This window comes from Pteropus medius, unplaced genomic scaffold, assembly GCF_902729225.1.
Source record: "Pteropus medius unplaced genomic scaffold, Ma_sr-lr_union100, whole genome shotgun sequence".
Taxonomy (NCBI): Eukaryota; Metazoa; Chordata; class Mammalia; order Chiroptera; family Pteropodidae; genus Pteropus; species Pteropus medius.
In genome coordinates this window covers 4,455,929-4,470,712 of record NW_024343732.1, presented here as the reverse complement: position 1 = coordinate 4,470,712, position 14,784 = coordinate 4,455,929, and the positions used below count along the sequence as shown (strand labels likewise).

Here is a 14,784-nt window from a genome sequence, read left to right as displayed (position 1 = left end):
ATAGGTAACAAACTATTTGTGACATATCATGAGCGAATTAAACTCAGTAATTGTGCTGCAACACTCAAGTTGAGAGCTGGTACACAAGACACTGTCTAAACTCAATTTATATTGTGACACACACAGTATCACACCAGGCTGCAGAATCAAAGAGGTATGAGATGTCATCCTTAGTAAATCTTCGCTTGACTCTTCAAAAATGCCAGTGTAACGTGCTGTGCAAACTTTTGTCAGGATTAAGGCACGTAAGGGCAGACAGGCATCTGATAAACAAAATGGAGGTGGAAAGAGACAAACAGGGATTTTCAGAATAAGGACTATGGATTGAAATGTCTGGGGACCCATAAATTCTATGTTCATTTCTGAAGAGAGCATCGGCAAGTTTAGAACCCTTCAAGGTAGCAGGTCTCTGAAAGGCCACAAAACCATTTTTTCATAAAAATACTAAAACATTATTTACCCTGTCACTCGCATTCTCACATGAGGGTGCAGTGGGGTTTTCCAGAGGCTACAAGGTATGTGATATCACGACAGACTGAATGAAGAAGCAGGTATGAGAATTCAGGTGACTTCTACTATCCCAGACATTAGAACAAACCCACTTTTCTCATTTTTTGGAAAATAGTTATTTAAAAAAAATTATGTTGACATGTAATGGGGCTTACTGTTATTTTAAGATGAATTAATAAATGTTTAAAATTTCTCAGTTTTACTTTCTAATACCATAAGCACTGTGTCTTGCATTAAACAGAGGCTCTTTGAGATCCTCAATACTTTTTGAGAGAGTAAATAGTCCTGATGAAAAGGTTTGAGAACTTCTGCTGTAGGTCATTAAAAAAAATCCCACCTTTTTATTTGTATGTTAGGTAAATATTTTTAGAAATCACTGAATGTGCATTTATAGGTTTTTAATAATATGAGAATCACACAGATACAAAAAACTTGAAATCCTGTAGGTGGAAAAGCGTGCATGGTCAAGAGATTTGAAAGGCTGTTGAAACTATAATTCTGTCTTTGGGGGACATTTGAAGAACCACAGCTTCCTATTAGATTTACTCTGATCTGGCAAAAGCAGTCCATCTTTCATTAACTCTGAGGTACTGTTCTTAAACAGAACTAAAAGCTACTCCCCACTTTGGTTTTTCTAATTCTGTATCCATCAATTCCTTGTTAAATTACTGCGAATGTTTTTTGTTTTTTAGTAAGGACTGTAGGCAGAATTCTCACTGTACTTATAAAAGGTCTGAAGTTGGACCTGTAACAGTCCTTCATTTTCATGGGCAATCGGCTTCATGAGATTACATTCTATAAATGGGGAGGGAAGCATTAGCAGAAGCACGTCAAGTTCCTGTGGTCCCAGAAACCAAAAGGCAGTGGAGATGGGGGCAGGGTTGCAGCAGTGAAATGGGAAGGCTCTGTGGGAACACTTACCGACAGACAAGCTCGCCATCCATAGCATCTTGCTCATCAGTGCTGGCAAAAGAGACCCGGCCACCTATCACTGCGCCAATGATGTAAACCAGCCATGTCAGCCTCCCTGCAACAGGAAGAAGACCCGTTAGTGTCATCTCCAGTGATAATTTCATGAAGAAATCCCTCACTGTGAGGTTCATTTCTTACTATGCGCTTCTTTAATCTTCACTATGGAGAAGCCATAAAGTCTTACTTCTCCTACGGAGTATAGTTACCTTTCTGTGATGCCAAGGGGGAAATTCATTAGCTAACCAAGGTTCCCCTATCAGACAAGGCCATTATTTTTAGAGTGTAGTACTTTCTTAAAGTTAAACATGCCTATTGCAGTTACTCTTCCCTAGTCCTCTGTGGCATTTAACAAATAATATTTTGTGTATATGGAGGTAACTGATAATGGAAGACTCCTTTTGGAGGTGGCAATGAGTGGAAGGGTACTGAGAGCACCTCCCTGCACGCCTGGTCCACTGTCCACTTACCTTCCTGCACTGCAATATCCATTGGGCTTGCGCTGGCACTCTGTAGCAGCTCCTGATAGGACTGGGCCGACTGGTCAAACAACTGCACGAGGAGCGCACACGTCTTCTCGTATTCACAACGTCCAATTGTAGACAGCTGGTCCAACTGCTGCTGGACCAGACCTGTATCCTCCAGAGGATCTTCCAGTCCATCTCTACTCCCAAGGGAAGAAAGAGGGCACCTCTCTTAAAATATGCCTATTAATTTCACCACTGCAGCAGCTTGCTTTCTTCTTCATTTAGCCACTATTTCTAAGAGTAGAGGCCTATATCCCAACACTATTTTTAACCAAGGAAAGAATGTCAAAAAAGTTAGAAGGCAGATGACTTCACCCTAGCATCAGTCTTCCTTAAGAATATTCTGCTTTTGGTCTTTAATCTTTCAGTTTGAATTTCCAGTCCTTAACATTTGTCTGCCTTGATCCCTTCATCCCTATGCTTCTCACTCCTAGGAGTTCTGGGCTCTAAGCTTCTCGCTTATTCTCGACTATACTAAACTTTAGAAAGACAGGTATCCCATTTCTTGAGTAAGGCGACTGTGATCAGATGTGTTTTGCAATTCAGAAATATTCAGATTTTAGGGAGGCAATACGATGCTTTTGCCATGTAATATGAATCCTTAATGGGCTCTGTGGTATGTCAAATATAATATTCCTATGGCGAAATGTATAAAAATTATGAAGTCATACCAAGTAGAATTTTTTAAAAGGCTATAAATGGTCTCATACCAGTGCATGTCAAGTTTTGCCACCAAATGAGTTTTGGTGCCAAATTGGTAAGAAAATTTAGTTTTCATATCATGGATTTCAGAGCTGTCGATGAGGCACTGTGCATCTATACCAGGTCTTGTCTTGCCTACTGGTTCCTACATTTAAAAATCTTGTCATATTACAAGCTATTATTATATCACAGCATGACAATCCAGCAGCAGCCACCACCAACACCAATGCAACCAGCAGTTCATAGTTGTGTGTGTGTGTTTACCATGATCCACATGCTGGGCTGGGATACAGTAATTTAATCCCCACGACAACCTTGCTGAAGAGTACACAGCTATAAGCCGACTATCTGGGCCCAGAGCCCATGCATGTAACCACTCCCCACCCAACACAGTCTCACTGAAACCAGCTGAATCCTCAGCAACAGAAACTGTGCAGCTAACAAAACAATTCCTTCTAGTGGGCTTCGTGAGTACAGATTTTGAAATGATGCAAGTCAGAAACAGTTGAGATTATAATTCTTATAACAATTAAATGCACTTGACTCTGAGCAAATTAAGAATCCGGCTTAAAAAAACCCCCAACCTTCAGAGTTCATGTAAATTCTCCTGAAAAACAGCCAATAAAAAAATATATAAGAGTAGTCTTAAAAATTCTCATACAAGAAAAAAAAATCTGTAACCATGTATGGTGATGGATGTTAACCAGACTTATTTTGGTGATTACCTTGCAATATATACGAATATTGAATCATTAAGTTGTACATCTGAAACTAATGTAAGGTCATATGTCAATTATATCTCAAAAAAAGATTCAATACGGTCTCAACAGTGGGCCCTAATCCAATAAGACTGGTGTCCTTATAAGGAGAAAAAACAACAGAGATATATATCTCTGTGTGCACACACAGGAAAGGCCATGTGAGGACACAGCGAGAACGTGGCCATCTGCAAGCCAAGGAAAAAGACCTCACTAGAAAGCAACCCTGTTTGCACCTTGATCTTAGCCTTAAAAGCCTCCAAAACTGTGAGAAAATAAATGTCTGTGGTTTAAGTCAAGCCCTCCACCCTCTAAATAACACAAATAAGAAAGGTCTCTAAAACAAACAAACAAACCAACAAATAAACTTTACACGTCATTTTTGAAAGGGTCTGACATTTCTTTAGCTATAGGTTTCTGGTCCAGTTAATAACTAGGGTAGACAGAAACCACGTGTTAATGTGATACAATCAGCGATCAGCTGCCTAGAATTCTCACAGCTTCTAGTAAGCTCTGGATTGTGTAATCTTATTCATCTACTTACTACTTAGGAGTTCACATTAAGCACCTATAGCTCACGCAGTACAATTCTACAGCCTATAAAGGTTTGTTGTTTAAAGAAAGTCAGTGGCAAGGACAAACATTATACTGACATACTTTGTATTTAAAGATATTGCTACTGATGGCGGTATGGTGAGAGGGGGATGTGAACAGGATATTAAAGAGAAAGACTCTGCTTTCAGACTATACTACCTATCTGCTGTCGTGAAAAAAAAAAATGATCATTCATAGTATTAGCTCCAGTAAGACTCCTATCAAGTACATTTTTGCCCACTGGGTGTCTGATCTCTGGCAAGTCTGACACCAGGCTACTAGTGGGTGAATGATGGAGGCTGTCCCAGTGTCCTTACCTCAATATGATATGCACAGATTCTAAACGGGATGTGATGTAGGCTTTGGTGACTTCAGGAGTATAAGTTTCCAGCATGTGGGGCTCTGTGGCTTTCACGTATGGCACAGAGGCTGCCAGCCGCTGCCATAGGCTCAGGAGATAGTGCACACTATTTGGGGCAAATTCCCAGTGCTAAGGAAAACCAAAAGAGCATGAGGCATATTTCTCATTTTTGTATACAATATACTAGTCCCATGTCACTCGACACAAAGGATAACGAATCCCACCCCCCTCACCCCAAAAAGATGATAAATTTTTATGGGCTTTGTTCTGTGTATGGCAACTGGCCTAATGTATGTATTAGTATTTCACAGATCAAGCACCTAATGAAAAGAGCTGTTCTATGCTCGATGAGTAAACCTTCTCGCAGGGAAAACCTTGTGTAAGTGGTTCTCAAACAGTATGCATGAGCATCACCTAGAGAACTTTTTAGAGATAGAGACGCCAGGGCTCCACCCTGGACCCAGCAAACCAGAATTTATGGGGGTAAGACCCAAGCACCTGTCTTTTTCATCAAGCTCCCAAGATGATTTTGATGCAAGCCATAAAATTTGAGAACCACAGCCTTAAATTATATGACTAAGAAAGAGAGGGTATTAACTCTTTACTCTTCTGTCTAGCATTCTGTTCCAATCTTGCCTTTTTGGGGGGTGATTCTGAGGGGATTCTCTCTGCTTTGAATGTAATTATCCTTGCACTTCCCACACGTTCCTCTCACAATACTCCTTGCACTTCTGTAATACACACAAGTGGGCTACAATAGAAACTACTCTGCAGGGTGACCCTATATGTACTTATATTTGCCTTTGTCAAAAAAAAAGAAAAAAAAGAAAAAAAAGAATATTCTTATAGGGTTAAAACCAATGAGCAAGAGAAGAGGTCCCAGTGTTTAGGAGGAAAGAACCAAGCAATCAAGGACAAACCTGTAGACTGGTCACTGTGAAGTTAGCTATCAATCGGATGACCTCAGGGTAGTTTTCCACCTTTACTAACTCTCCCAGTTGATAGTTACTCTTCAGTCGGGCCAGTAGTCTGCAAAACTCATGGTAATTGTTTGGGTCTGATAAACTCTGGTGACAACACGGGAGGAAAATAAAATGTAAAATGTGATTCACTATACCTCTGAGTGACATTTGGGATGGCACGGGGGAAGAGGGAAATCTACTCTAACTTCTGAGATGCAGATCATCAGTCAGAATGATACATCTGTATAATGTTTAAAAATAGTTTTTTAAAAAAGATGGTCACATCTATTATCTTGTCTGTTCGAAATAACCATTCTGTGAGATGGGATTATTAGCCTCAATTGAAAGAGTCTAAAACAGATGTGCAAAGGATCACAAAACATGACTCAGGTTCTAAAGTTGAATGATGGCAGAAAAGGGGCATGATCTTAAGACGTGACCGGTCTTGTGCTTCCCATAAATTAAAGGAAAGATAATGAAATTTTCATTTTTACATCTATCAAATTTATTAGGCACAACTAAGTTGGCAAAGTTATGCAAATGTTTTATATATTTATACCATCATTGCTATAAGTTTATCTATTTCTATATTGTTTATATATTATATACTTATCATGCTTTTGATTTGTTTGTATATTATACCAGCATATTTGACTGTTTCCTCATATATATCTTCCTCTATTAGCATAGGGGGGCAGACTTTGTTTTGTTCACTACCGTGTCCCTGGCACATGGTAGGTGTTTCATAAAACTGGTTGAATAAATGAATTTTCAAAAGAGGAACAGAGCTGAGTATATTTTAAAATGAACTGATTTTCTATTTCCTAGTGTAGTGAAGTTAACTTTAAAAAAAGGTAGGTGTTGCTGAATCTTTGAGACTGAAAAAGACAAAAAGGGCAATCAAGTTTATGGAACGAATAATGAGAAATCTCTCCTACCCACCTAAAAGCAGCCCTTTACACTTAGGTAAATAGTGTACATTCAAAAAGATGGAAACAAGAACAAAAAAAACAAATTTAAATTCTTACTTTCTTAGGGAAAAATGACTATGGCTCTATCCTTATTTTTCTGTATAAAGCGATCCTTCCCACAACTATTGCGTTCCTGAGGATACAAGCTCCTCTTTTGGGTAAACATTCTCGAGAATTTTCTACAAATACAGATTCACTTAAATCTTCTGAAGAATAAGAGAATGAGCTGTTTTTCTGAGATTTCTGCTGTGTGGCTTCTAGATGGATGTCCTTCTGACTCATATCAGACAGGCATACACACAATTATATATATATCTCATATAAATGTATATTGCATATATATATACAAATAAAAACAAGTCCTCAAATCTTACCTGTGGATTTTCCAGTATTCGTTTAACACCATCAACAAGATGAGAGAGAAACTTGGCTCTCTCTGCATTGTTAAACAGGGATCTTCTAACTGAGGCAATCTGTACTAAGCAGGATAATACCTAAAAAAGGGCACGACCCAAACAGAACTGATGTAAAAAAAAGGTTGTACAGCGATTTTCTTTTCATGATCCTTTCCCCTCCTCTAAAAGCCTTCTTTACATATGCCACTAATTCTGTTCTTTCAGCCCCTGCTACATGACAATGACAGAGAAAGATCGAGGAGGGCACAGCGTAGGGTATCTGAAACAGCTTTATTAAGAGAAAAAAGAGAGCATCACATTCAAGTTGATCATAAAAACTAGTTAAATACACACTTTGGAAATTCACTTAGGTATTATTCTTTGACCACCCAAAGGCTTCTTTGATTCTTGTTAAAATATATATTTAAGGCTTAAAAATACCAAGCAGTTCATAGTTTAAATAAAGCTTTAGATTTAGTTTTTTTTCTTCCCTGTTTTATTAAGGCCTTTTGGCTAATCAGGCTTTGCTAGGTAGTGCTATAATAAAAAAACCAAGTCAGATGTGAGTTGTGAAAAAAACAGTTTTTATGCTGAAAACATTTTACCCTATCCCCACTGTGCTAGATATTTATATTCTCTCCCCGACCAGATCTATTTTCTACCCTTCTCCACCCTGCTTTCCCTGGGAGGCTGACCTCTGCTGACTAACCACAGCCAAACTCCCTTGCCCTCTTGATTCTAGTTGGCTTCGAACACTGGAAAGTACCAGCAGGAGATCAGGGCAGGAGGAAAGAGGTGCCACCCCCGGCTGGGCCACGGTTGGCAGTCCCTCCCAGCGCTACAGCCCTTCCCTAGGCCGTAGCTTCGGCTCTCTGCAGGGCTCCCTCCCTTGCCCCTTGAAGCGCCCCACAATAGCTAGCCTCATGGGGTACCGTCACCACCTTTTGTTGGATTCCCTTAATTTTGCCCACACCTTTATAAATAGTCTTTTCGTTAATTACCTTTCTTGAGCACATTATCTTTTCCTACAGTAAACTTGATACGACAACCCGGAATGCATGTTTCTGCTAAAGCAAAGGTCTGTATTGATTTGGAAAAGTATTGCAATGACCAGGAAAGTAGTCCACTGCAGAAACACGATGCAAGACACCCATTACTTTCCTGTGTTTTCTTAGTATGTTTTGTATAATAGCATTTTACGATAATCTGAAATACCAGACCAGTGTCTTTTAGGATCTGAGATTTGAGGTTAATTATTGTTTACAAGGAGAAATGCATCATTCCCAAGAGCTTTCAAATGTTATTTGGAAATAACTATGCAAACATGCCTTCCCATTACAGCTCCCAATTTATCACTAATGTAACATATCCCTGAGGGATTGTCAAAACTTTTCTCAGTCAGGACAATCACCAGCTTGACAATACAAGGTGAATCCCCACACTCTAGCCTGTGACAATCTCAGGTTTAGTATAAAGTCGAAATGACACCAAAAGCTTGATATCTGTAGCGACCTGTCACTAGACAGGAATAAATTAAAAAGAATTAAGTTAAGACTTTATCGTAAGAACTTTAAAGCTAGAAGCCTAATCTCAAAAGACTAGATAACTAACTAACCTTTGTATTTCTATGCTTTACTTCTATGATTTTGTGTAACAAAATGAATGTAAGACACATCCACTATTGCCACTTTGCAGAAGTAGGTTTGCTTTGGAAACTGACTTACCAGGGGTGAAAATGAAGGTGGGATGGAATGATACAGGTCAAAAAACAGCTGCAGAGTTGAAGAATCTAAGAATGCTGGAAGAAAGACAAAAGAGCACTTTACTGAGTATGTTTGCACATTGCTACTGGCAGACTGCTGGCACTACATTAGGGAGCACATCTTTCCCCTTATCTTACAGAATGCTTATTTCCTTTGAAAGTGATAAACTAATAGGGACTTTTTGTCCCCCCTGCTTTTTAAGCACTAGTGTTTAGCTCCTCTAAGAAACGGATTTGTTTTTGAATCTCAGAGAACTTAAGACAATCAGGGCTCTGTTCATTGCAGGAATTTTTATCCTTAGGAACACAAAAACATACGCACATGTTCTTTTGTTTGATTTTGTTTTTTTAGAGCTAGACATTACCTCAAATGAGTAAGATAACAGATATCTCTAGGTGGTGAATGCAAGAAGGTCAAAGTCACATCAGTCAATAATTAAAAGTTCTCCCAGGATGGGGGGATCTATAATATCTTTCAAGAACCTCTCCCTCACTTTATAAAGATAGATGCTGAAATTCTAAATGTTCTCTAACAGCAAGCAACGGATTGCCAGAAGTCCTTTAGATCACCCTATAGACACTATGTAGAGTTGAGTAGCAGCGTATTTCAGGTGGTATGACTCTGTTACCTGATCTCCAGCTGGTGGGGATCTGTACTGTGCACAGGTCATCTGAGGACTCATCAGTAGAAGTGCCGATGAAATCAAAGTTTAGGCAGTTATGAGTGAGTTTGAGCAGTTGCATGAGTAAACCATGCTGGCTTTCATCATTCAAGTTTAGATTCTTTCCCGAAGCCTGTAAAAATTACCACATAATGAGCCCCAAACAATCACTCTTTTCTTCCAAGCTTGCTACCAGTCTCAAGAGCAGGCTGTTGAGTCAGAAAAGGAAGGCTACATTTCAACACTGCAAAGAGATGTTTGCGCTGCTACAAGATGCTGCACTTCTATTACCTTAATGTCATTATGAAACTCCTAGCTCCTTATTTACTATTACAACATATTTCCCATAGAACGTGAAGCTGGTCTTTCAAGAAACCCCCCTTTTTGACACTTATTCTTTCCACGTAGACATAGTGGCCACAAGGAATCCTGAAGCAGTGTGAGCGGTTACTTCATTTGCATGTGAGATCCTAGCTGTTCCTAGACAGGGAGAGGATTTAACTCTGGGAGGGAGTTCTAGGAAGTTTTATGTGCTGACCTACTGTCCTTCCTCTTTCAACATTACCGTCACCGGCATCAACAAAATCTTTCAAACCAAAAGTAAAACAAAATCAGCACTGAATTTTATGTATTCACTGGCAGTTTCCCTGCCTGTAGCTCAGTACTGATCCACAGCTACCAGGACTCTCAGACTGCAAAGTTCATACCAGCTATGACCTTGGTGACTCGCTGGCTAATTGTTTTTGACAGTACAGTGAGGAGGATTCAATTCTTATTTTCTCAAATGCTTCTCCCACCCAGGGGGTAAAACAGCTTTTCCCAGGCAGGTGGCTGACCTAAAGACTACCTGGGAGTTCTGAGACAGGACTAGGTAACTGAGGAAAAAGATGGACATCATTAAGTGGGACGACAGAAAGAATCCGAACTTGTTTCTAAAACTAAAACTGGGACATACTGGAAAATGAGAACAAGAACAAAAAACCCCAAATTCCCCAAATGAACGAGGAGCCAGAGGCCAATCCCATTTCGCTCTCCACAGGGACAAGGCGGCCCCACACAGCCCTAAGTGCGCAGCGCCCCTTGGTTAACACTTCTTTCTTAGTCAACACTTCTTTCTTAGTCCAACTCTACCAATAAATGAACTGAAACACCAACTTTTCTATTTTAAAATAGGTAATTTCCTTATGTGATACCATCTACCCCTTCAGGTTATGAAATCCAAATGGATGTTAAAAATTCAAAATCTGCTCTTCCTTACAGATGCTGCTTGTTTATTTGCTGCTTTTAGCTCGGCAGGGGACGCGGGGCTCAGCCTAGTTTTAGTGTGCTAACAGTGTTGTCGGAGCCAGCATTCAGAGCACTATGAATCCAAATGCCATAAAGCTAACATGCTTTTACTCTGTATAGGAAGATTTTATGTGAGTATTAAAAGAGCAAACAACAAAATCTCAAACTGTGTGGTAAACTAGATTCTTTAAGAAAGGAGCATGGCATAAATACTCACTTACTGCTGTTACCTAGGGGAACAGATCTGAAATAGGGAAATCACAATCTTTTCTGTAATGTCAGTGGTCAGTCTGGCAAGTTTCTTCAACATCTTGGAGACAGGTATTATGTAAGAGATGATGACGATTAAAGAGATGCATAATTGCTCGTGGGGTCCGTTAAGAGAGGACACCTAGCAAGTGTCCACTCATTCTCATCCTTTCAAAAGGAACTGAGAAGCAGGACCCAACTTACAATCTCACCTGTTTTAGTAAATTGCAGGAAAGTGTGAAGATGTCAAATAATGATGAATCTCGGAAAGAAGAGGCTATTTTTCTGTGCTTGGTTAAAGGATGGGTGGTGTCTGCCTGTGCAGAAAAATAAACCAAAGCAAGTTTTAGAATTAACCTTCAAAGGAAAAATTTTTCATGTAGATTTCAAATAAACTAGAAAGATTTCCAATAAAAGCAACAGAAATACAAAATACATATTTAATATTTAAATTGTTAAATCATATAAACTGAGATAATGCAAAGGACAATAAGCTGTTAACAGCTAGCCAGGATATCAGGCCTCTAGAGCTTACAGAGGGAAAACAGAAAAAAGGGATGAATGAATAGCTCCCCTGCAAAGTTTTAATTTCTTTTGCATTTAGGTAAAATTTAACAAATTGTTAAAGTTAAGTAATTCTTAGCAATATCTGCCAATAATTACCACATTATCTTGCATTGTGGCTTAGTTTCAAAAACAGATAGTAGCAAGCCTTGGGTTTTGGTAAACAATCCCCTCAGGGCTACTGAAGAATTTCCAAAACACTCCTTAACCAACCGCCAAGAACTTAAGATAAATGACAACAGCCTGTAATACTCTCTCTCCCTTCTCTAACCTATTTCCACATGGAGTCTATACCATAGAAGTGAACACTTCAATTAAATGCTTCCTCTCTTCTTGTCTTTTCGGCCACATTTTAAGGGTTTTTGTGGTTAAGGACTAAATTTTTTACTTCTTTAAGTATGTCTCTATTTCTGACACATAGTAGGTTCTCAATAAGTGGAATAAAGGAATTTCAAGGTTCCCAAGAATATTTTTGGTCCAAATGAAAGCTTAAATCTCTTCTTCTATATACTGACTAATTCATCCAAGAGGAAGCTCATTTTGCTTTTGGCACATTAAAGAATAATGCAGCAAGATTTCTGACAATGAAGTTATGGACCTTCTTTGATTTTATTTCTAAATTCAGATAGGAATGGTAACAGAAATACACTTTCTGATTTAAATCTGACACTCTCATCTCCTAACCCCTTGAAAATTGAATTATATAGAAGTTCAAATATTCCTCTATTCTAGCTTCAGTGTCACTGTGTTATCATAAATGTCTTAGGTAAATTAGCCACTGCTAGATTATATATCATATACCGCATAAATTTGTTCTGCTGATCATAATACAGAGAAGAATTACATTTAACTATGTTACACACATTTCTATTGTTTTCTTAAGAAAGATGAGTAAAATTTTGAAGTTTTTTTTTTTATACCAACACTGATGTATTTTGTGGGGCCAAACTTCAAAGGGGAGAACATGAACCCCACAATCTCTGTACTTAGTTAATGCATGCCCTCCTACTACAAAGGTAATAGTAGCTAAGTAAGAAGTTAGTTATTAAGAGCACAGGCTCTGGAGTAAGGCTATGTGGGTTTCAACTCAGATACTGTTGTTTGCTAACTGTGACACCTTAGACAAATTATTTAACCTTTATGCGCCTCAGTGTCCTTATCTAGAAAATGGCATAACCACAGTACCTATGTAGAACTATTGTGAAAATAAAATTAGTTAATTCAAATAAAGTGCCTGTTACAAAGTAATAACTCAAAATATTGTGATAATTACCAACCACAATGGGGACTGCATTTGATAGAGAACACAGTATGGACTCTAGATTTTAACAGGCTATAAGCAAGTGCATTTAAAATAGTACTAATTCAGTTAAAATTTCTAAGGGTTAATAAAAATATCTGCATAAATATGAGCAATAGCAATAACAATGTAATTATTAGCTGACAACTGAAGGGTGAGATGTTACAACTAATATACTGGCCTGTTCAATAATTATAAAATTTGAGCTGGATACAAAAGTAAATGACTGAGAAAATAATAGCCAGAGCAAAAGAAAGCCACTGGTGTTTCCTCTGTAGTGATCTGTATCATCAATGACTATTTAAAAAATTATTTGGAATTTATCAGAATGTTTCATGCATTCTGAAAAGATTACCAGCAAAATCTTTAACTAAACAGGATACGGAAATTGATTTTTAAGTGGTTATAAATACATAGTAGTATATACAGCAGAAGGGGCACACTAATGATGCTGGTTTCGCCCTTGTGATCCTTTTTTTGGGACTCATTCTTTTTCGTTAGCAAAGCAATTACTTTATTAAGGTTTTGACTTAGGACCACTGCTCTCATCTCTAATAATGAACCTTAATACCAATAAGGAAAGCTGAGATGGGAGGATGAAATATTCTGGAGACAGACGGGAACAAGGACAAAAAGAGTGAGGTAGGCTGCACTTACAGAGGAAAGCTCAATGGAACTGTTTTGTTTCAAAAAGGCATTAATCACTTACCGCAAAAGCACACAACTGCCAAAAAAGATCATCCCACACAGAGCAGAAAACACCAATACTAAGAAAAAATATGGCACTTACTTCAATGAGGAAGGCTGTAGCACTTACTTGATTAATTTCATTGGTTAGCTGAGATAAAATTGTGACGCCAATGATGCAGTATTCAACACTATCCTGGTAAAAAAAAAGTAAGGAAGAAAGAGGTGGTGTGTGCAGCTTAATTTCAGCACTGGGAATGCAGTCATACTTTTGAAATGACAGAATCATGTGTTTCTATTAAAACTGCCTAGACAAGGTAGCAAGAAATTATAGTTTAAAACTGCTGCTTTGCAGGACATAAAACCTAACTGCCATAAAGGAAGACTGCTAAATCTGACTACATCAAAATTGAAACATTTAGTATTTTAAAAATACCCATAAGCATTATACCATACACATTATTAAAAAAAGTGACAAAACACATTTAAGATAAAAGCAAATGAATATATAACATAATTTACAAAAAAAAATGTATACAAGAAAAAGGCAAAGTATCCTACAAAAAATGTACATAAGATATAAATAGGAAATTCACAGAAAAACAATAATTAAGTAGAAAACATGAAAATTTGTTTTGTCTCATTCATTACGCTGAGATATCAATTCTTTTTACCTATTAAATTGGAAAAACAAAATAAGTTTCACTCCCGGGGTGATGGCACAGGGAAGGAGGCACTCTTAATTGTTGGAAGAAGCAACTTATTTTGAGGGTGATTTGGAAATCTCTTTGAAAGCTAAAATACACATATCCCTTTGAATAATTCCAAAATCCCTACAAACACACTTATTCAAAGTATGACAAGATATATAGACTAGGATATTCACTTAAGTATTTATTTAAAGGTCAAAATACAGAAATAAACTAAATGCCCACCTATAAGAGATTTGTTAAATTATGGTGTTTTAGATTGGGATAGTGCGTAGGCATTAGAAAGAATGAAGTAGGGTTTGTTTGTGCTGACACGTAAACATGCAAAGCCAAGACATATTAAGGGTGAAAAAGACACAGAGGAGAATGTACCAAATAATTCTATTTTGTGTAATTTTCAGAAAGTAGAACAGTATATATAAGGAAGTATGAACATGCTGCTTCTCCCATTCCTATTACATCAAATATATATATACCTGTAAAAACCTTGTGACATCTGTGATTGCATTTCTGAAGACATAGTCATCCTTCTGACAGTCAAACCAGCCCAGTTTTGTGATTCTGGCATATAACTGAATTAGTGCTTGTGTCACAAAAGTAGCCAACTTTGGCCGAGTGGCAAGGTAGTTGAGCACATAGTTTCCTATAAAACAAAAACAATACACATAACAGAAAGTTCTGCCAAAGAAGGGTGCATACCTTTAAATGTACCAAATGTCCAAGAAATGGTAAATTTACACTGTTAACCCTAACCTCCCTTAATTCTTCATACTACTAAGAAATGGGACTTTGAATTTAAGATGACTAGGCTTTC

At 38.0% G+C, this 14,784-nt stretch overlaps 1 protein-coding gene across 2 annotated transcripts in view; it reads right to left on the bottom strand.

Moving 5' to 3' along the window:
* XPO7 (exportin 7) overlaps nt 1-14,784 on the bottom strand; it is a 78,835-nt gene that overhangs the window by 17,243 nt on the left and 46,808 nt on the right. The window contains exons 4-13 of one of the 2 annotated variants that reach the window (XM_039868012.1): nt 14,447-14,613; nt 13,364-13,456; nt 10,922-11,026; nt 9,141-9,306; nt 8,474-8,547; nt 6,729-6,848; nt 5,342-5,488; nt 4,378-4,550; nt 1,950-2,143; nt 1,432-1,537 (exon numbers count right to left, since the gene is read on the bottom strand). In XM_039868012.1, the coding sequence (XP_039723946.1) occupies nt 1,432-1,537; nt 1,950-2,143; nt 4,378-4,550; nt 5,342-5,488; nt 6,729-6,848; nt 8,474-8,547; nt 9,141-9,306; nt 10,922-11,026; nt 13,364-13,456; nt 14,447-14,613 (1,345 nt within the window). The remainder of the gene's footprint in view (nt 1-1,431; nt 1,538-1,949; nt 2,144-4,377; nt 4,551-5,341; nt 5,489-6,728; nt 6,849-8,473; nt 8,548-9,140; nt 9,307-10,921; nt 11,027-13,363; nt 13,457-14,446; nt 14,614-14,784) is intronic. The other variant, XM_039868013.1, reaches the window with a different exon arrangement.